The sequence below is a fragment of the Triturus cristatus genome, chromosome 7, assembly GCF_964204655.1.
Source record: "Triturus cristatus chromosome 7, aTriCri1.1, whole genome shotgun sequence".
Taxonomy (NCBI): Eukaryota; Metazoa; Chordata; class Amphibia; order Caudata; family Salamandridae; genus Triturus; species Triturus cristatus.
The window spans coordinates 1,425,264,443-1,425,287,725 of NC_140590.1; the positions used below are offsets into that span (position 1 = coordinate 1,425,264,443).

The 23,283-nt window shown below is 45.4% G+C and overlaps 1 protein-coding gene across 3 annotated transcripts in view; it reads left to right on the forward strand.

The window, feature by feature from the left end:
* RIPOR3 (RIPOR family member 3) overlaps nt 1-23,283 on the forward strand; it is a 456,892-nt gene that overhangs the window by 422,575 nt on the left and 11,034 nt on the right. For all 3 annotated transcript variants that reach the window (XM_085619148.1, XM_085619147.1, XM_085619149.1), the window contains 5 exons: nt 2,083-2,218; nt 5,274-5,435; nt 12,866-13,024; nt 16,377-16,579; nt 21,148-21,231. In XM_085619148.1, coding sequence (XP_085475274.1) covers nt 2,083-2,218; nt 5,274-5,435; nt 12,866-13,024; nt 16,377-16,579; nt 21,148-21,231 — 744 coding nt within the window. The remainder of the gene's footprint in view (nt 1-2,082; nt 2,219-5,273; nt 5,436-12,865; nt 13,025-16,376; nt 16,580-21,147; nt 21,232-23,283) is intronic.

A 23,283-nucleotide genomic window follows, 5' to 3' on the forward strand; every position in this document is an offset into this window, starting at 1 on the left:
CACCAACACCACCACGTCCACCACCACCACCACGTCCACCACCACCAGTGTCACTTGGAGGGCAGGGGTAATAGGAGTGTCAACCCCGGCTGTACATGGGACATTTAAGGATGCATTGGGTGCGAGAAGGCGGGAATAGGGGCTAGAAGTATTACACCAGACCCAAGATACATTTTAAAGAGGCGCAATGTCACAGGGGCTCCTGTAAAAGCATTCACAGCATCTCTACCTCACAGTGGCATTCCTGCACGAGCCACTCCCTCAAAACAAGCATTGGCATAGCCAATAGGTCCCACCTTTGGGACCTTATACGTGTTTAGCCATGCAACACTTGATGTTGTTGCACCAAGGATATTGTGCTGGATAACTAAACACTTATAAGGTCCCAAAGGCAAGACCTATTGGCTATGCCAATTCTTGATTTAATTGGCTTGTGCCATTGTCCTATGTGAACGCTGGCTTCCGATTCATCATGAGGCTTGTTAGTCCCTCCTTGGTACCACCTTGTCTCCATTTGTTACCGCCCATAACGACTGGACCTTTTACTTGTGTCCTAACTCAAGAGCTTCCATTAGCATTTTACATAACTATTTAGCTAATTAATGTGCACAGTATTCGCTGAACGCCAGCAATGGTGGTTGCTTCATGTATTAGCAGTGCACCATGCGTGCTTTTACTCTGTCTGCTCTGCTTCCCCCTTCCCTCCACCCCCCAGCATTCGCAGACGCCGGCAAATTATAATGGCATACAACACCCTTAAGTAGTTGAAGGAAAAACCGCAACATTTTCATATAAATGAGATGTTAACTCGCTCTCTCGCCGCACCATACATCTTAATGTACTTAACTGTCTGCATTCACTTGCAGCTGCATGGCTTGCGCATCTTATGAACATGGGCACCACGCTTTAATAAAGCACGGCGCTCGTGTTGATCTTATGAAAGCTGGCATCATACTGCAGCATAAACTTTAAACTTCAGCACGGCGCTTGCTTTCATATTATCCACACGGGCACCACGCTTTATGGCCCGCTTGTTTTTGAAACTGCAGGTCTAACAGCTCGGTGAACACAAAGGACTCCCTTTTGCTCTTTCGAGAGGGTGTGAAGTCCAGGTAGCCCGAGTTCTGTTTGCGCCCTTTCAAGACGTTTTCTCTGTTCATGAGGTTTTTGAGTGCCCAATAAATAGTAGCAAAGATTAATCTATTTCAGAAAGATTTGTTGCATGTAAATTTTATTAAACTCAAAGTTGCGGACCACATTGAGTCACACTGTCAGGACCTGACACCATTTATGCTTAAAATAAAACCTCAGTCGTCATTTTAATCAAGTCCAGACATTCTTTCCCGATACCTAGATTTATTTGAAGGAGGATCGAGGGTCCATTCTCTTTTCAGAGACATCTGTAAGTCTGGAGTTCTGTTTAAGTCTCCTGTACTGAGGCATTATGAAAGCATTTCAGGCGGGATCAATTGTTTTCATTGTTGTCATGTCTGTGAGTGCTGAGACGCATGTACCGGTGTCTGTACTCTTTGTTGAGGAGGGAGATTTATTCTATCATATTTGTTAATTTTTATTTTTGTTTGTACATTTCTTTCTTTAAAAAGAATTTTTTACCTCAATTGAAAAATTCTCTAGATTTCACTCTTGGATGACCCTCTGTTGTTGGCATGTATATTGGGGGCGGGGGGGGGGGAGGGGGAGCACACTGTGTTGCCTTATATGGGGTAGGTGCGCTTTCACGCTAAAGCAGAACTTCAGATTTATTTCTATTTTGGTTGGTGGCTTTGACTCAGGAACGATTGTGCGACATGCCATACAATTTTCCAAGGCATCTTTCCAAAACCTCTCATGCTTTGTAAGTGCCACTGAGAGTTTGAGCTATTGGCATTAAAAGTCACAATGCCTTTTATATATGTGTGGCTTTAAAATACACATAAATAAAAGGCATTGTCATTCATAATGCCAATACCTTAGACGCCTCCCAATGTGAGACCTATTGCATTGAAAATGCTTGTTTTACTTATGGTGTCTGCGCACATTACAATCCCAGCTTCAGAACTGAGGGCTCGGTTTCCTTTTCAGAAGCTCATGTCCGCAGATGTGGCAAGAATTGCTCAGAGGGGCCTCCTGGAGGAGCTGTCAGGGCAGAAACAGGTTCTGGAAAACCTGGCTTTCCTGTACCTCGAGAAGGATGGGGAGCCCATCTCGGTAGAAACCGGTAACTATTCCTGTCTGCTCCTTGTCTGATGCTCCTTAGGGTGTGGTACCACAATGTTCACTTTTAAATGGTCCCCTGTAACAATATCCTTTATGAGAAGTTGACTTGCACAATGTCATCAAGGAAAGATGTGGAAGCCATCTTTGAATGGTTTAAAAACCATTGTAATAGCCACCTGCTCTTGAGTAGTGGTTTTTAGAGTGTCAACCATAGTTAGATGAAGGCACAATTAGTGCTGTAACCGAGGATTCAGCAGTGAAAGGCAACTCAGAACACCAGTCAGAAAAGATAGCAAACCAAGTAATCCTTCCATGGAAAGCAGCAGTTTGACAGCACTAGGGGATAGAGATCCTTCTCAGCAAAGATCACCTCTCACTCTCATTGAGCGGGTGTGGTACCGAAATATGGTTGTCACAAATATCATATGAAAAGAAATAGCCCTGTTGAAGTTAATACCATAAAAGATACACTCAATGGGATGATATTTTTGTAAACAATATTTAGGATACACTATTTGTCAGACGATATAGCTGTATACATTTTGAACTGTGACCCTTGGGAAAGTGGTTATTAGGCTTTTCTAAACCCCTCCCCAAGGCCATGCGTAGGTCAGTAGACATGGGCTTGCTGATCGCTAGACGGAGAGTGGCGGTGTGTTGGTCAGGGGCCCCATCACTACCATCGTAGAATGAAGCAGAGAATTGGTCTATTGCAGTATGCAAACAGAGACTTATAGCGAGCTTCTTCCACCCCACAGTCGGCCTAAAAACTTCTGGGCGTTATACCAGACATACCTGTTGTCTAAAGATGTACCATCTGGGGGTGTGGTTGCTGAGGGTGTAAGGGCGGGTGAGACAGAGAACTAACGTAGCGTGGGCTGGTCAAGGATGGCGGGGGATAGGGCTGTTGGACCTCTAAAAATAGTGGCGATAAGACAGCACTAAATCCTGCATTTCATGTATTCAGTTGGGCATTGTCTATTCTGCGATGCGCGTTGTTGGGACTGTGGCTTCGTTGGGAAGTATGGGCTGATACTGATCAATGTAAGGTTACCTTGGATATAATTGACAGTACAATGTTATGCTGTGTTGGATCTCCTTTGTGCGTGCAAACCTGTCAATAGGCTGTAAGGGGTCTTGTCTCTTTGTTGTGCGGAAAATGTCAATAAAGTTTTAATTTAAAAAAAACCCTTGGGAGAGAGGGACAATTGCCTACCTCTGTGCCCACCTTGAATAACAAGAGCTCTTACAATCTCTGAGATGTACGCATAATGTAGGGCAGTCCTTTTGTGGTGTCCTGCTCTGCCACTCATTCTGGATAGGGAGAGTTATTGCCTCCGGTTTCCCGTATCTGTGAGTGCGGCGGCAGTCATTTCAGCACAGTCCAAGAGAGGTGCATTCTCCCAGGTATCCTGTGGGATCTGAAGCATGAGGTGGGTCTCCAAGATTACAGGGGAGCCGCTCATCAGCACCTCTTCCATGGATGCACATAACCAGAGAGGCAGCCACGTTGATTATAGGTGAGGCACAAAATCCCAGGCAAGTGATGCCGCCTTGTGCAGTGAGGCCAGTGTCCTCGAAAGGAAGCTCCCTCCCACCTGGGTGGAATATTCTGGAGGATTCTAGTGCTGTCAGCAGATTATCTGATATTACACTGACTGTATCATAACCTTTATCTATGGTGAAGCCTATAATGGACCTTGGCCTTTCCTTGGTAGCTGCCTACCCAAACAACCAACTACCATTGTGGACAAGGGCCGGAATATTACTAGAGTGCGACCTGTCCATCTATAAGTGTTCAGCCAGACCCCTAGCCTCTTCTGTCCCTTGCCTATGACACTCAGGTGCAAGGTTCAGTGGGCGCTTCAAGAATCAGCTCAACCTAACCTGGCTGCAAAGGAGTTGGAAGCTCCTCCCTTGAAAATATGTACAGCCACAGACCCTGAACTGTCATTCACAGAGGGCACCACCCTACAGATAAGAAACAGAGAATATAATTTGTTGGGATATTATTTTTATATTTTTTTAGGTCAGGCTAAAGACAGCTTTAGTTTTCTCGGCAGCCTCAGGCAATACACTTAACTGTATAAATAAAAATAATATACATACATACATAGATACATGATGATGGAGGGATTTTGGGTCAACCCTCTTCATTAATTGGTCGATTCAGCTGTCATTCACATTTTCTGTCTTCCCACCACAACATAAAGCATGATGCTATATATTAGCCTACTTCACCCATTGGCTCTCGTGCACTAGGAGTGACAGCATTTTGCCTGATCACATGTCAACATCCACCTAAAAAGAACTGTACTTCAGTGCCAGGCCACCTGGCCAATACTTTGCCTGTGTGCTTTCTTTCCATTCTTTACCTTTTTTTTAAATTCATCCTAATGTGTTTAAACTATGCCTTCAGGTATCTGCAAATCAATGCCAGAAGTACCTTTTGTTTGGGCCAATATGATTCATATTGTTCTGTGGTGCGCATTAACATTAAAAAGGGTTCTATACATGCTCCAAGAATTCCCACCTGCTGGTAAGCACCTGTACTGTTCTATTAAAAGTATTTGAGGTGGCTATATTTATTTTTAAATATACTTTTATTGCAAGCATGCGTTTAATTTTTAAATATACTTTTATTGCAAGCATGCGTCGCCCACTTTTAAGAAGGGGAAATATTAATAAATGTGGCATAACCCTTAAAAAAAGCAAATAAAAATATTGTAAAAGATTTTTAGGAGAATCATACAGAATGAGGAAGATTGGATTGAATGGGGAATGGCCATCTGGTGTATGTCAAATAATTGGTAATTCATAGATAAGCATTGACATCTTGAATTTACATCTCATGTTATTTATGCAGCTTAAACAAAATCAGACGAGAAGCTACCACAAATGTGTGTGTTCTATTCTTGGTTTTCATCCATTGAACTGGTGTACGAACAACTCTGACAATAATAAATTCTGAAGCGGAAAAATGTGTTGTCAATGCAAATCTACTCTACCACAAAACAGAATCTCAAGCAATAACAATGTTTTTATTTTGCATGCAGTTTTTCCAAGAGTGAAAAAGATCAAACATTTACTAAAAGTGTGGAACCAATGTACAGAAACTGGAAGCCCCTTTATCTGTCCAACTGAAAGGTTTATAAGCCAACTCAGGAAAACCTTCTTCTCCAGAATAAAGGGAAAATATCCCGGCCAGCTAGAGACAGGTACGTCATCATTGTCTGCTTGAGGCATCACGCAGACTGTGGATACTGTTAAGTGCATGTGTGTAAAATGTTGGACACATTTACTTCTGTTTTGGTCCATGTCAACAGTGTTCATCATTGGTTCTGGAGAATTGGATCTATGCCCAATTTTCAGGATTACCATTGCTCCATTTTAATTTGTATATTTAAATATATCTCACAGCGCTAATCAATACATCTGGTACGGGTCTTGTACTTGTGGATCTACAAAGTATATTTTTAGTCCAAGTGAAACAGATTTAAGTGGGTCCACATTGTTTTTTTTGTAATTCAAACCTTCTGCCCTTTACCCACTTAAAATGTTGTCTGTTTACTGAGATCCTTAGATGTACCTGAAATGATGAAGCATATAGTGTTGCAAAAATGAATCCTAAGGAAGAAGTGTCATTTTTCTGGGGAACTTTGTCAACAATGTATGATATAAAAAGATTATTCTTGACCTAACATAGTAGTAAGTGAAAGTGCTAGGGCCAGGCTGTATGTCAGAATATAAAGGACAGAAACATAGTGCTACAAAAATATTGTTTTTTTTTTTTTTTTTTTGAAACCGTTTATTACAATCTCAAATATATACAGGTATGGGCCTACAACCTTCCGGCCGGCCGCTAAAGTGACAGCAATAAGTGACATATATACAATAAGGCACTTGGCGTTACAGAGACGCTAAAGCAGGAAGTATCAACAACGTGGGCCACATGACTCTGAGCCCACAATACGGTTTCGTTTTATACAACACTAACAACATAAAACCACACCCGCAAGGCAACCCGAGAGCAAGAGTGACAACATATGCTCCTCAAATGGGGGGACCCCAACCATACACTAAAATCGAAGGAGGGGAAGGGAAATAGGTCCGGGACTGGGAAAACACTGTGCCCGGGATTGAGGGAGGGGGTCATCTAGGGGGACGGAGCTGGTGAAGCGGGAGGCAACAATGGCGGCTCGCAAATACCCCCGCGGTAGGCGTTCCAGGGGCCCCACACCTTCAGCCACGCCCCAGGCTTACCCCGCGCCACATACACCACCTTCTCTCGGAACATGCACCAATCCATGTGTTCTTTCCAGGCCGACACTGCCGGGGGCCTCTGGGATCCCCACAGTTGAGCGATGTCACGTTTAGCGATCATATAACCCAGAGTCACCCATCGCGTCTGCGGAACCGAGTAGTCGGTTGGTTCCCACACATTCAGCAGGCATCTCCTTGCTTCAGGCACCAGCACGACATGCGTAACCGCTCGCAGGACCTCATGCACACCACGCCAGAATCGCTCCACCCTCGGACATTCCAACAGAATATGTAAAAAAGTCGCCAATGCACCGCACCCACGCTTACACAGTCCATCCTCGGCATAGCCCATACGCAGAAGCCCTGGCCCCGTCATGTACACCCGGTGAAGTATCTTAAGCTGGACGAAGCGAAGGCGACCCGGGATGGCCACCTCCTTCGGGGAGGCCACCGCGGAAATCCAGTCCTCGTCGTCCAGCTCCAACCCATCGGCAACCCAAGCCTCGCGGAGCCCAGTCAGTAAGCCCGAGCGGTCATTAATCAACTTCTTGTAGATGAGGGAGATCGTGCTTTCCGGAACGTGGCCATCTAGCACTCAATCCTCCAATGGGGAGGACTCCGGGATGGCGGCCACGTCTGGGAAGACTGAACCCAGAGCGTGACGGACCTGCAGGTATCGAAAGTATTCACTGCCCTGCAGCTGAAACTCCGCCTGCAGTGTCTCAAATGTTTTGAATCCTCCCCTCGTCCAGAGGTCCCCCACTGTACTAATGCCTATCGTGTCCCACCTATCGAAGCCCTTCGAGGTCCATAGGGAGCCCAACCTCTCAGACGCATACAACGGTGACGCCCGGGTCAAACGGTCCTTCCATCCCATAGCTGCATTGGCCGCGTGCCATACTCGCACCATGACACGCGTGGGTCCCGTCAGGCGGGAATCGGGCACGCTAGTGTAGAGCGCTCGATTATAATCACCACCGGGCAGGAGCATCTTGTCCATTTCAAATGCCGGGTTTAAGGCGGGCCCGTAAAGGCCGTGATTAATTGCAGCTAATTGGGAGGCCCAGTAATACCGCTTAATATCCGGGAGGGCAATCCCTCCGTCATACCACGGGAGCGTCAACTTTGCCAGGGCTATACGCGGCCTCCCGTCCCAGAACAGGCGGCGCTGCAAACTCTCCACCTCACGGAAGTAACGCGCCGGGACCAGGTCCATCGAGTTCTGGAGAGCGTACAAAAAGCGCGGCAAGGACATCATCTTGAACAATGCCGCCCGGCCGAGCGGCGAAAGCGGCAAGCGCCGCCAGCGCGCGACGTCCTCCTTCAAGCGCTGGAGGGGGGGAAGCAAATTCCGCTCGTAGCGGGCCACCGGGTCCAGCGTAATATAGACGCCCAGGTAACGAAACCCCTGCGAGGCAATCTGGATCGAGCAGCCCCGCGGGAGAACAGGAGCCTCCCCGGAAAGCACATAGATACAGGATTTAGCCCAGTTGATGACAAGACCTGAGTTACGGCCGAAGGAGCGCAGAACATCGACCAGGACAATCAGTGATTTACGCGGGGAGGCTAAGTACAACAGGATGTCGTCGGCGTAGAGGGACACGCGGTCCTCATACTCAGGGCTCCAACGGAGACCACGGATAGAAGGGTGCCACCGCAGCCACTCCGCCAGGGGTTCCAAGGCCAGTGCAAACAGGAGCGGCGACAGGGGGCAACCCTGTCGCGTGCCCCGTCCCAGCACGAATGGGGCCGAGACTCGACCATTCACCACCACCTGCGCCAATGGGTCAGAGTACAACAATTTGACCCAGCTGATGAATCCCGGGCCAAATCCAAATTTCGCCAACATCGCCCAGATGTAGGGCCATTCGAGCGTGTCAAACGCCATGGTGGCGTCCAAGGACGCCAAGATGGCCGGCTCCCGCACGAATGGAACACGCGCGAGCACCCCGTGCAAGCGCCGCAAGTTAAGAGCCGTGTTGCGATGGGGAATGAAGCCGGACTGGTCTTGGTGGACCAGATCGCCCACCACGCCGACCAGCCGGTTGGCAAGCACCTTGGCAAGGATTTTAGGCTCCGCATTCAAGAGCGAGATCGGCCGATAGGATGTAACCCGGTCTCGCGGTCTCCCCTCCTTGTGGATAACCACGATGGTAGCTAGACGCTGGTCCGGCGGGAGGGAGCCCCGCGAGTGGGCCGCAAGGAACATCGCACGGAGGTGAGGTGCCAGTACATCCGGTCGCAGCTTATACAATTCGATAGGAAGGCCATTCGGGCCCATGGCCTTGCCCGAGGCGACCGAGCGTATGGCGAGGGCGATTTCATCCGAGGTGGGAGCGGCATCCAACGAATCCCTGTCCTCCACTGAAAGCGAGGGCAGCGCGATGTCCCGCAGCAGGGCATGGGAGTCCTCCTCCGAGCAGGGAGAGACCGGAGAATATACCTCGCGGAAATAATCAGCGAAGCAAGAAACAATGCCTTCCGGCTCAGTAATTCGTACACCATCCATCCTCTCAATCAGCGGGACCACACGACTAGCTCTCTCCTTCTTATCCAACCACGCAATCAGTTTGCCAGCCTTATCACCCACATCATACAGTCGCCCCTGTTGCTCTCTGCTAAGGCCCCTGGCCGCCTCCGTTACGAGGGCCCTATAGGCCGCCTGTTTAAGGTGTAGAACATGCAGCGCCGCGTCAGTCACCCCACTCCCCAGATCACCCTCCAATTCAGTAATTTCGGCCTCTACCCGGGTCACCTCCTCCTGTGCGCGTCTGCGGGCATGGGAGATAAAGGAGAGGGCCTCCCCTCTGAGAACTGTTTTAAAGGCTTCCCACAGGGAGATAGCCGACGGAACGGACCCCACATTCTCCTCAAAATACCGTTGCAATGATTTAATCAGGTCAGCACGAATAGTGGGGTCACGCAGGTACCAAGCATTGATTGGGGCTACCCTGCCCTCTCCCCTCGGGAAGACACCCAAGTGCAACAGGAGCGGGGAATGATCTGAAATACCCCGCGCCAGATGGCGCACCTCTCCCACCCTCCCAGCATAGGCCGCAGGGACAAGGACATAATCAAGCCGCGAGAGGCTACCATGGGCACCCGAATGGAAGGTGTACTGCAGCTGGGTGGGATGCTTTAAACGCCAGCAGTCCACCAATCCCAGTGTGTCCAAAAGGCCCGCTAACCACGCCTGTGCCCGGGGGAGGTCCCTAGGGGGATGACGATCCATAGTCCCAGAAGCCACCGCATTGAAATCCCCCCCAACCACCAGAAGCCCCCCCGGGAGGTCAAGAAGGAGGCGTCCCAGATCTGCAAAGGTGGTGGACTGTAGCCCCGGTGGGACGTACACAGAGACAAAGACAACTACCTTGCCCTCCATCCTCCCCACCAAGACAGTGTAGCGTCCCCTCTCATCATGGCGCACCTCGTCTATTTCTAGCGGGAGCGAGGTCTTGATCATGATGCCCACCCCCCGCGAGCCTGATGTGAAGCCCGAGTGGGCCACCAAGCGAAAGCCACGGCGATTCATGGCACAAAAGGAGTTACCAATAAGGTGTGTCTCCTGCAGAAAGACCACATCAGGCGAAATCCGTTTCAAATACTGCAGGACCACACCCCGCTTGATCCTATCACCCAGTCCGTTAACATTCCAGGACAACAAAGTCAAATCCCTACCCCCCATCACATAACGAAGCCATCATTTGTCCCCCCCAGAGCATCTCAAAAACAACAATACAATAACGGGTTTGCCTTGCGGTAGAAACGAACCACACCCCACCCCAACCCACCCAACCCAACAGAACTCCCCCCACCCTGCACCCCTGCATGAGCCCGAACAGCCCCCCCAAAGTGCAGTGTGCCTGTCGCCCCATAGATAAGAAAACTAACTAGTCCCCCAGAGGAGGAGGGAGATCCCCCAAGAGACCCCACACGACCTCCACAGGAGGGGAACTTACCCTAACAGTCAATAGTGACAACAACGCAGTCCAGAGCAAGGCCTACCATTAGTCCCTCAGTCCTGATCCGGCGGGCCCTCCCTACCAACCGCACCCCCCCCCCACCCCCCCGGTCCCGACCTCCGGGCAAAGTGTCTAGCCAGTCCCCGGCCACCTCGGGTCGATCAAAAAAGTGCGTGTGGCCATCCACCTCCACTCTCAGCTTAGCTGGAAAAAGCATCGCATATTTGAGATTCAGGTCCCTTAGGCGACGTTTAACACCGAGAAAGCTCAGTCTCTGCTTTTGGACTGCCGGAGTGAAGTCAGGATAGAAATTGATGTCCATATTGTCAAGATTGACCGGCCCTTGTAGCCTGGAAGTCTGTAGGATAGCGTCTCTGTCCCGAAAATTGAAGATCCGGGCGATGAGAGGCCTCGGAGGGGCTCCAACCTTAGGCCTACCCCCGGGGACCCTGTGGGCACGCTCCACCGCAAAGAATTTACTCAGCCCCCGAGGCTGGAGATGGGTGAGAACCAGGTCCTCAACAAATAGATCCGCCGCCTCCGCCTCGCGTCCCTCCGGCACCCCGATAATGCGGACGTTGTTCCTCCGGGCCCGACCCTCGGAATCCTCCAGCCGACGATTCATCAGGGCGCTCGCCTGGCCAAGCCTGCGCACCTCCTGTTGGAGGGCCGCTACGTCCGTTGTGAGGCCCGTGGTAGAGTGGGCCAAAGAGTCGACCCGGTCGTTGGTTTTAGACAAATCAGCCCTAACAAGGCCCACGTCCACGAGGACCGAGTCAATCTTCTGCGCCAGAGTGTCGAAGCGCTGGTCCACCGAGGCCTTCATCTCGGCGATGGCACCCATGACGTCTCGGAGGGTCAGGTCCGTGGGCAGAGCGGAAGCATCAGTCGGGCCCGTAGGGGACCTACGCGGCGCCTCTGGGGATCCCTTCTGGAGGGTGTAGCGGTCCATACTGTTGGATTGCTGGGCCGCGCCACGGCGGGTCGATTTTATCTTAGCCCGATCGCCATCTTGTTTTGTGGACATGGTTTCAATCCCCAAGACGAGTCAATCTCCTCAAGAAACGGGGGGCCGACAATCCAGTTCAAGGGGTCCAGGGGGGAGCGACCACCGCTCCGCAGGACGGACCGCAGCTGGCGGACCGGCAGGGCACCCCAGCGAGACCACACCACCGCACACCGCCCCGCAACCCAACCTCGCCTGGCAGCAAGGAGGGCGCAAAAGCGAAAGTGAAAGTGCGGGGTACGCGAGTCACCCAGCCTTGCCCGCCGCTGTTGTTCACTTTGTATCCGGATCGCCCCACAACTCCAGTACGGGGGGCCGGTGTGGAGAAGGCCGCAAACCTCAATCGATGCTCCTGCCGGTGTCCGAGGTCCGATTTAAAAACGGAAAACGGGCGTCACCTCTGCTCGGGCTCACAAATACAGTCCCCTCATCTGGGACAGGATTCTGTCAGGATTTATGCAGGAGGTCGCGGAGGTCCTCGGGAGCCTCGCACCTACGCGGCCATCTTGGTTGCGCGCTAGGCTCCTCCTACAAAAATATTGTTGGTAAATTATCAGCAACCAAAATAACGTGGAGGTAAGCATATATAGGCAAGTTTAGACTTACTATTCTTAACTCCACATCCATAGTTCTATATTGGTGGAGTTTAGTAAACCTATACTTACCTATCAATACATTACTTTATGACATTTTGGGAGACAATATTTAGGTAATGACATGCTGGCATATAATGTCGGATAGATGAGTCATTAAACCTCATCATACATCCGGTGTACTTGGACCTTTTTGATGATTTCTAAGGTAGCCGATAAATAAAGGACATTGTTTGGGTCTAAAGGACCTTCTTCCTGGGTATTCATAACGATATTTTTACCATTTATCTGAATCGATGATATAATTAGGTTTTGAATTACATAAGAACTCCCAATACTGGTTGAGTCCGTAAAGGTGGTATTTACGTACCTGGGCATGGAGTAACCACATATCATGAAGTATGCCACAATAAGGTTGGGTAAGCCAACCTCTCCAGGATCTCTGTGATTCCTGCAAGTTTCTATAGATTTTCCCTTACGTGTCCTCTGCAATTGTTTTGTATACATCGAAGTAAGGAGGGTATGCCTAGGTCTCATGCCTCTTCCTCTCCTCTACCCTCTCCGCAGTATTCTATAATACTAAATTGTTTCATATTTTTAACTACGTGGTAGTACTTCCTACAAGTTAACGATTTCCTTTCACCACAATTTTATCATTTGCTAACGGATTATTGACAGAGCAGTTATTACAGATCCTGGTTAGGTTGCACATTCATCTCCTTTTGAGAGTCTAAAGAGTACACTTGCACCACAAATGCATAGATTATTGTCCTTTGAAGAGGGAAAGCATTATGTCTGTTGATTCCTTGTGATCCTCTGTTCAGTGTGTCACAGGCTGTTGGAACAGATCGCAAGCTGCTGTGGGCGGCTTTCCTCGACCGCTCTTCCTGAGGACCTGCTTACCTTCTTCTTGCTTCATGACTACTTGAAGAAACACAACGTGGTCGACCTCGAGAAACATCTTGCAGCACTCACTAAAGAAGGTAAGGGTAGAAATGGGTCTCCAACTACAGATATAGCCTTGCTTGCACAATGGACCTCATCTACAAAAAGAAAACGCAGTGCAGCGCCGCAGGCCATTTAGCTGCGCTGTACTGCGTCATTTTCAAAGCAAAGGGATGCGTCCTATTAACAAGAATACAACGCTTCCCTGGCTGGCTAGTGCCAGCACAGACACCCTTGCATCATTTTGCGAAGGTGCCTGCGCTACAGGGATGAGGGGGCAACTTCCTGCACAAAAACAATAATTTTCATCTTTCTATGAGCATAAAAAGAGGAAAATATTAGGAGGAATAAAAGTATTTCTCCTCGTTGTGCCTCATTACGCCTCCCTTGGGGAGGCATAGGATTCTGACACATTCCCAGTTTTACATAATGTTGTAAATCTAGGAATGCATCAAGTTCCATGGATGGTTTGTGGGGACACCCACAGCAACACTCATGGAATGCCCTTTTCACGCAGAGTAATGCGTGAAAGGGGCCCATATTTACAAGGGCATGAAAAGTCACGCATGGTGACTTTACATGGCCTTGTAAATATGGGCAAGCTTATTGCGCTGCCAGTGCATCACGAAAAGAGAACACAGGTAGCGCAATGGGCTTGCATATAAGCCCCAATGTATTTATTTGAAGCAGATGTCAAACGTCTCTGTTGAGTAGGCATCCGTGAAATATCACATGCTCCTAGGACCAACAGAAAACAGGCAGAGCAAATGGACTAGATGTAATCAATATTACATTCACTTAGTTGAATTAGCTGGCGAAGAAAGGCTTTGAAAGTGCTATGAACATGTACATTCAGATGAAAAAAGGTCAAGGAAGGCTGGACAAATTTGAGGCTTGTCTGGCAAAGCCAATATTACAATAATTGGGATTAATTAAGATCTTGCAGAGTGGAGGTAAAAGGAATGCAAAGCTAAAGGGAGGAATGATTGGTTCAGCCTGCCATTACTTTAATATCAAAGTACAAATAAATGTCTATTTGGAAACTAATTGGTTTTAGAAGTACAAGAAATTTGTGATATAAGAAGGGAAGGCAGTAAGGAGAAAATATGCTCATAAGTAAAGAAAAACAGGGAGAAACAATAAAAAGCTCTTCAAGAAGATATAATACGCCAAAAAACAAAAAGAATATTAAGAGAAAACAACAAAAGATAAAAATAGTAAGGTATATGAGGGATGCCCAGGGGAATTATTACTCAATAAACGTTTTTGATGTGTTCTCATTTGAAAGCATCACAAACAACCCAAATCACATTATTGCTGCTTTGTAAACACACAAATACAGCACTATCTACCTGTAGTGTTCAAATTGCAATCTCCAATCCTCCATCTTTTAATTAGCGATGGGATGGTAAAGGAGCTAAACATGACGGCAAAAGCTTTCATACGGCTCACATGAGGAACATATTCTTGCTATTTTAAAATATATGTAATCCAAAGGCACTTTTACTCATGTATATATGCTGCAGGGTCCTTATGAGATTGTCTTAAGGGGAGATTAAGGACTGCTCAAAGCATATCGGAAGAACTGATTCTCGATAGGAGCACGGCACAAGCCAGTTGAAGAGAAAAGTTAACATAAACTGTACCATAGCTCTTTTTTTGTTGGACTCCATAAATGATGTAATTGCAGTTTTATTTGATGATCTCTCGCTGTTGAGCGATTTTGTAAAGGTTTTAATTAACTTATACAATAAAATTACTTACTTACTTACTTACATGAGGATCAGATTGCCACCGTGCTCAAATGTGATTAGACAAGCCAAAGCCATTTGTGTATCAGTCCATTATCTACAAAGTGTTATGAAGTGATTCAATAAGAGCATGTGACATGCCACAAATTACATCATTTAAGACTAAAGATGAAAATGTTTTTCCTTTTTTGAGTGAGTTTGTGTAACTAGCAATGGACACACTCACTGTGAAATTATTGCAGAGAAATATATACAAGAACAATTCTAAAGTAATATAAACATGTCTTTTGCTCATTCGCTCACCACACACCTTGCTATCTGCCTTTTCCAGGTCTCACCTCAATGGAATACAAACACAGACCGTGGGACTGCTTAAATATGGTTACATACAGCAGCAGCACAGCATAAGTGGCATTTTATTTCCAGTGAAAATAGTGTCTGCGGCAGGAACAAAAATCAAAGAGTGTCCTTCCATTTGTGATGCAACAATGTGATGTAACCCATGAACTACAAATGATCTAGATCAAAGCTACTCCATATTTTAGGATACATTGTGTAGGAGCACACCCCAAAATAGTTTAGTGTCTAAAAAACTATAAAAAAAATATGGCTCAATGGCTTTACTTAATAAACACAATATTCCCAGATGTATTTGGATTTCTTTCTTAAAAATCGTGAGGCCATACATTTGATTTAATTTTGAAGTAAGACCTCAGAATCACTGCTAATATGCCTCATGATTTTTTAACATATCTTAATCAGGACAAATGAAATGATAAACGCATCATTCTCACAAACACAGTTGAGGAATAATCCATAGTTTTCGAAAACATATCCCAATAGTGCACTCAAATTTGTTGGTATCCTAAATTACTTGTGTCTGCATCATAATGAATATGTTATGATGCAGACACATGTATTTTAGTCAGTCATATAGTCTGGATAGCTGATGAGAGCTTTCCATTGACATAACTTCAATTCCCTTTAGAAAACCGAGGCCTGCAATCAAGGTTTTCTTGTATATACTTTACACACTAACACCAGCTGGCTAATTCTGAGCCTGGTGGTCCTTTGGGTTGTCCTGTTAGCCAAGGCTTTGGCTTCCCCTCCCTTGGTGAGAGACCACCCACCATATTCAGAGAAAAACCACTTGCGAACATAAGACCATGCATTATGAGGAATAAAGTACCTCTGAGTGGGGAAATAGAGCATGGTTCATTAACAGAATAAACTTGGGGCGATTTTACCACTTGGTAATTTATAGTAATGAAGGCCTTAGTATTGAAGCAGATTTACAGAGTTGAACGAGCCAGTGCAAACATGCTTCATTAAACAAAAGCTACCCATACCCACCATTAATATTTAGTGTTTGGTGATGTGTGTAAGATTAAGAAACGTTCTAAAGCAGGAGCAGGACACTTCACTTCACATGCCCTTCACTCCCAAATGAAGAATGACAAAAGTACATAAAACAGGTTTTGAAATTTTATGGGAAATATTGCCTACGTAATGACCTTACAAGTATCAGAACATGTTCTTGTACAATTTGCAGTATGAAAACTAGTGTTGCGGTGAGATGAACGATACAGCCATCAGCTTCCATAACATACTGTTGACTGCTTTGCTGTTTTTATTGAAGTGACCCTGATAGAAGATCTCCAGCTGCCTGGGCGGTTGAAGAAGCTGAAGAAGCTAAAGGGGAAGCAGCTACGGCAGTTGCACCCTTTGCCTCAGACACTCAGCCTGTTAGCGTCTCTCCAGCTTGACGAGAACCTCAAAATCTGCAAAGCAGCCAAGTCATGCCTCTGCCGAGCAGCCATGCTCAAACCTTTCAGAGACAAGGTATGCTTCAGAATAAAATTATTAACTTTTTTTATAAAGTATAGAGTGTCAACACTGCCAATGAGAGTACCAAGAAGCCACAAGCCTGAGGCAGCAAGGGCTAAATGAAGTGAATAAACATTAGTAGAACAAGCAAATGTTGGAGCTCCATTGAAACCTATAAAGTGGCAGAGAGCCAATAATGGCCTGCATAGACTTACTGCTTCAACATTTCAATGTTTGTCTTTTCTGTTTCCCTGTGGTTATAATAAAACATGTAACCTTCAAAAGTTCTAAATAGCCACGAGCTAGACTGTCAAGGGCTCTCTCCTTCGTTGTTGGACCTCATCCCTGGCTTGTCTAGAAGGCAATCACAAATGGTGTAGCCCTCTGTATAGTGGACTGTCTTATTGAAGATAATCAAATGGCTCAGGTGTACTAGTTGTTGGTACAGACCTTCTGCTCTAGCAGTCCAACTCTTCTCTTTCTGTTTCCCCCTGTTTATTTTAGAACATTCTACCCTCAGTGGGTGGAATGTTCTAACAGCATTATAGCCCTTTTGCCTCTAGCTATAATGTTTGTTAAAGGCCCTCTAGCTGTACTAATAACTAGCTTAATAATACTATCATTATCAGTTGGAGTCTGTAGTATGTGTATAAAAATCTGCAACTTATTTCCTAACCATAGCATAGCTGTGACATCATTGATCATCTATATTAGGAACATGGCATCACCCACTAATGTATAATAGTTTTGGTTTGAAGTCATAATGCCTGCTGCCAACATTGAGAGGGTGATATTTGTGTTACCAGGTAAGGAGGCATATTTAGTGCACTGTTGGAGCTTACTACTGGACAGAAGGAACTTGTGTGTGTTTTAAACAGCAAATTCAGAGTTGGCTTGCATTAAATTGTTTACATGTCTGCAACTAATTTTATGCTGCATATTGAAGTGTTTATTTTCAAATGATGCGCTTTATCTACATATTTGGAAACCACATAATTTCTAGCATCAGGGGAAGTAAAAAAAAAAGATTTTTAAAGGAGTGCTGACAAGTGATAGTGTATATTGAGGAATAAAGTACCTCCTACTATATGTAAAAGGGCTATTCAAAGTCACCGCCTCTCTCCCACACCCCTATAAAACCTTTCGAGAGAGGACGAGGAGGGAAAATTAAACAAATAGGTAATTTTCCCTCAAGATCATCCGTCGAAATCCGTCCCGACCGGCCCCACTGTTCTTACCTGCATGGGCCACAGCTCAAAGATATACATATAACAGAAACACAAAATGGCCACAGACCCAGCTAGGCTGCCCATTTCCCAACATACAGCAGCTACCAAGAGCATTCCCACAGGGGCACGATGTAGAACAAAAGAGAAACAGACCTTAATACAATACTTCAGCAAGTGTAGAATGGGAAATGCTAGGGCCCTTGTGCAGGTGACTAATCTAGACATTTTTAACATTTTGAAATATACTATTTAAAAATGTCTTAAATAATTATATTGTTAGAAAAATAAGGTAAAACATTAGGTTAACTAGGTCAAGTATGCCTCATGGCTGCCCTGTTCCCGTTCACCGAAATGCCGCATCACCCCATTGAGTGGTCCTATCCACCTAGAGTGTGGTCTCCTTGCCAAAGCGCGTTCCTGCAAGGCATGGACTATGAAGTCCATGCCGTGCAGGAACAGGGATTGCATAGAAACCAGAGGGGCACACCATGTGTACTCCTGGATGCACCCCAGGCCCTGAGGCAACTGGGGGCCCTGTAGACTCCCCTCAGTGTCATGAAAACTGGGTCGGTGAGGAAACTCGTAATATGCTAGGAGGTGCCACAGCAGCACCAGCATATTTCGGCCTCAGAACGCTGCGCCACCGCTGCGGGGTCAGGGATCCCCAGCCGTTGCAGTAGTCCTTTGGTGGTCCGACTGCCAAAGCTGAAATACAGCAGTCGGACAGCAGGTGCGGTGGTAGCCACACCACAGGTTTGGCGGTCCATCAGACCACCAGACTCTTAATTAGTCCCTTAAGCAACTGATCTGTTGACAAAGGCAGAGTCAAACTGAAAAATGTGCCTCAAATCTCCACAATCAACTCAAGTTGTTATAATCAGTTTATAACTAAAGGAATAAGATGTACTAATCTAACCCTCAGTTAGTACAGTGGCGACAGATGCATGGAACATTTTTTTGATTTTGAAAATGTATGTAATAAGAGCCAGAGGGTCCCAGGGCAGACTGGGTACTGGACTCCAGCTGTAACAACTGTCATCTTTAGCTGCTGGTGTCCTGGTTGTATGTGCTGGAGACACCCCTTGGGAGCTAAGTACCCATTATTAGGACTTGACTCTCAGGGTAGTGGGACAGAGCAGTCCAATGTGCTCCCCTTTCCCCCAAACACTGGCATGGAGAGCAGGGGAAACACACCACTTTGCTTTTGTGTTTCTGACCCTCCTGGGGTAAAAAAACAGTGATAAGGGGAACGCCCCGCACAAACCTACTTGCTCTTGTTTTGGAAATTGTAAGCCACTTTGCAGCCCATCACGAAGTGGCCTAACAGTTTGTTATCTTGGGGTCTTTTGGGTATTTTAAAACAGGGTCTGCGGCATTTGCTTTTGAAAGAGTGCTCCACCACCAGGAATTATTTTAAGACTCATGGTCTCTAAAAATTTTGACTTTTTCTGGATCTGCTTTTTTTCTCTTCTAATGTTTCCCTTCGATGGCAGAGAACTTAGGGCATTTCCTCATACCCTTTTACTTCTTCAGACTGATCTTATGGCTTTTTGTTAGCTTCAGCTCACAGCTGCCTTTCTCAATAGGCAGGGAGCAGCTCTGAACCTAGGAGCCGTGCTTCTTCTTGGTTCATGGATGGCCTGGGGTCAGCAGCACCCTGTTGCCCTAAAAGCAGATTACGCTCCCCACCTGTACTACCCAGGCTCTACAACCTCTTGACCACTTATGAGGCTCCTGTGTGCCTAGCAGGAATCAGCCCCCTTTGCTCCAGGGGTACTCTTTGCAGGATCAGTCCACCAAAGTCCAGGGATAAGCTCATTCAGGGTCCATATCAAGTCCACCCTCTTCTGCTCCCCAGCGGCAGTAGGGAGGGAAGTACGCTTGACCCTGGAGACACTGTGGCAACAGAATCAAAGTTCAGAGACTCCCACCACTCCACACAAGGGTCTATCCATGCGTAGTCTGTCCTTCCTTGTCATCTGCAGGTCCTAGTGCTTCTCTTGTGCACGGTCTTAAAACCTGATATGGAGAGGTCTAGAAGGTAGGCCTCTCTGCCCAATCCATAGATGCCACATTATCCCTACAGCCCTACCCCATCCAACTGTACAGCATTCTGGGAATTTTCAAAAAAGCTTATTCTAGGTTTGGTCAGTCAGAGATCTTCCAGAAACTTTAGTTCTGGTCGTGACACAAAATGCTGATCCCTTCTCTCCAAAATATATAAAGGGAACCCCCATCCTATGAGTGGTGTCAAAGGTCTGGATGTTTCCCTTTGTTAACTGTGTTACTGTGAGAAAGGGCATTGCCAGTGTAGTCAGCAAATGTGGATCAATTACCATACTGATTTCTCTATACCCAGTTATTTTCCCAAATGGCCTTTTTGTCTGAAGGTTTTAATCTACCTACTGCCCATCAAAGTAATTACTCTGTCCAAGCAGGGTACTTTAATGCCCAAAATAAAATACTGGAACACCCAAAGTACATGAAGGAATGCAAATATGGCCAAAATATTATTATATTTGTCCTTCAGACCTTTTTTAAACCAATAGAAAAAGACAATCTTTTCCCTAGGTTGACCTAAAGCAAAGCTGATGTTTTGGTGCAGTTTTGAATAGAGTAAAGCACTGCAGACTCACAGCGAAACACTGCAGACTAACAGTAAAGCAATACAGACTCGCTACAATCACAGAGAAATTGGACTGTTTCTTTTGGATACCCAATTAAATTAAGGCCAGCACTGGCTATAACCAATTTATTAAAGGTCCCATCTGCAACTGGCTACCTGTGTGCAGATACTAGGCTGAGTTCTATAGTAGTCCCATTCTCAAACTGCACATATGTGACCAATTATGTGCACACATGGTCACATGTATCCTCTGCAGAGCCTCATATCCTAGCTGCGGACCAGTGGACCTTATCTCAAAAGGCAGGCACTGGTGGTTAGGGCTCAAGTCAATTTTAGCAGATCTAACAGGGGGATGCTAAGTGCTACTCACTCAGATCAGAGGTCCAAAAATTAGGTGGTCCAAAACCAAAGGTTTAGGGGCTTTAAAGCAGATGAGGACCCACTTCCTCACAGCACATACTGCCAGAACAGTGCTATTCAGTTTAGCTCATGTCCAGATCAGTAAATGCTTGAAAATGCCCTGGATCACAACCTCTTTTGGTTCTAAGTCCTAGGTTCTTATTACATTCAGGGTTGCATTAAAAGAGTTCCAGTAATTTCAAAAGGGCTAGGAATGGGAGTTACTGGCTCCATTGGGTTTATGAGATCTGTTCAATTGATTTATAATGTGTATATAAAACATTTATGAAGGTTTTAAGAAATATAACTTTTACACATTTATTTTGCAGGCAGGCCTTTTCTACACAGAGAACTTACAAGGCAGAGATGTCCATTTACAACGAGCCGCCTGTCTCGCCCTAAAGCATCTAAGAGTAAGTACAGGATTTATGTATACTGTGCGTTCTCCAAGTTCGCCCTGTACTCATTATTTGATGATTTGATTCCTGGAAAGGATCAGAGATTTACTCCAGTCAATGACAGGATTAAATTCATTTTCAGGGTGGAGTTGTGTGTGCAACACATCCCCAAAATTGGTGGTGGTGTAGCAGAAGAGCTTGCTCTATGGAGAAAACAATTTTCCTGTGGCAGAAGAAAGTGCCATTGCATGGATGAGAGGTGCAGTAATGCACTCTATTCAAATGCACATGCGGCAATCCCTCCGCATTGACATACCACCAAATTCTATTTCATTTGCAGGAGTACGCCTGACAACCTTTGACTTGCATGTTTCACGCCTTTCTGCGGGATAAAAAGAAAAAGCTTACAAAGTACAATTATGCATTTTGCATGCATATTTGTATAGAATGTATAATTATTAAAACAGCCTTTGCACTAGCTTAAATGAGAATTTTCAAAGGTTTTCCAAGAGTATTCATTGGTGTCCTGCATTTGACACAGTGTTCCAGTGGTATTCCTGGTGTGTAGACTATCGAATTCCTTTGTTAATCAGTCACATAATGTTTACATGTAATGTAAACACATGCACATGCTAAGTACAGAACATGGCGGCATACAAAAGGCAGGTGACATTTTTGTCAGTGTTTAAAGTTGTGAATCTGGTTATCTTCTAGTCATGCATTCACATATTTAGCTTGTATTTAATCTAGCTTTAGAATATACAAGTCTCTATTGTGTAGCATAAGTTTGTTGTGAAGTATGTATTGACAATATTTCTGCTTCCTACTCTATGTCGTAAAAATTAAAAAATAAAATAAACAAGGTCAAAATGATCTCAGCATGTATGAGAGAAACAAAGTAGGCTTGGCTAATGTTTGCAAAAGCAAGCAAATTGATTATATTTTCTGTGAAGTAAACATCTAGACCATGACAAGATCATTGTGGCAAGGTTAATGTCATTGTCAAAACCACTTCACTCTCTCCAGCAACAGATTTCCATATATGGAAGTCACAGTGTCAGGAAGCAAGGTAGTGACATATCAGGTGAAACAGAGTGCAAAGAATAAGGGAAATTGATACCCTTGAGCAGGTCGACATTTTGTTACAAGGAGACCATATTCCAGTTATGACTTCCCCAGTAGATCAGACTGTGCCCTTCGAGGTAATACCCTAAGTGACTCATTCAGAAAAGTATGAGATTACATGTGTAAATTGCACAACTAATAACATTTTGCTTGTGCATGTGCATTCTTTCAACACTTTACATTTTCATGTAATTCATAGTACAATTCCTACATACATTAGAAATACTGTATTCATGGACCGTACAGTAGTCTCATCAATTATTCTAACCATACATTTAAAATTGTACATGCAATACAAACGCACAGTTTGGAAAAATAAAGGATACAATTATGATTTCAATTATTTGCTTCTGCAACAATTTCCCCTCTGTCTGTATAACAGAAAATGTTTTGCACCTGAGCAAGAATGTAAAACAAAATGATTATGGAACTATTGTTTATTGTTATTTTGGGTTTATGAATCTATAGATCTAATAGAGATTTTAAGAAAGAAAACACAGAAACTTAAAAAACCTGTGTTTAAAGAAAAGATAGAGCAAAGTGTGAATGCACTGTTTTGCTAATACAATGAAATACAATTATTTTTTCTCAAGGTAAGTCACATCTTTTACTTTTCAGCCAGGAAGGAAATGGACAAAATTAATTGTGGGATCATTGATAAACCTTCAGATTGGACTACAAATTATTTTACAAGCATAATAATTAGTTTGAACAAAGACACCTGCTCCCTGAATTTTTTTTTAAAGTGCTGACTTTTTTGGCACTATGCTGGCAGTCGTGTAATTAAAGTGGAACAAACTGATTTTTCCTCAAATACAATACTATCTTTCACACTTCAAAAGTGGAGAAAATGTATTTGCTTGGCTTCTTATTGTACAAACAGAGCAAAAATATCAGTATGTGCCATGTTTACCCTGGTAAAAAATATTGTTTGTAACATTT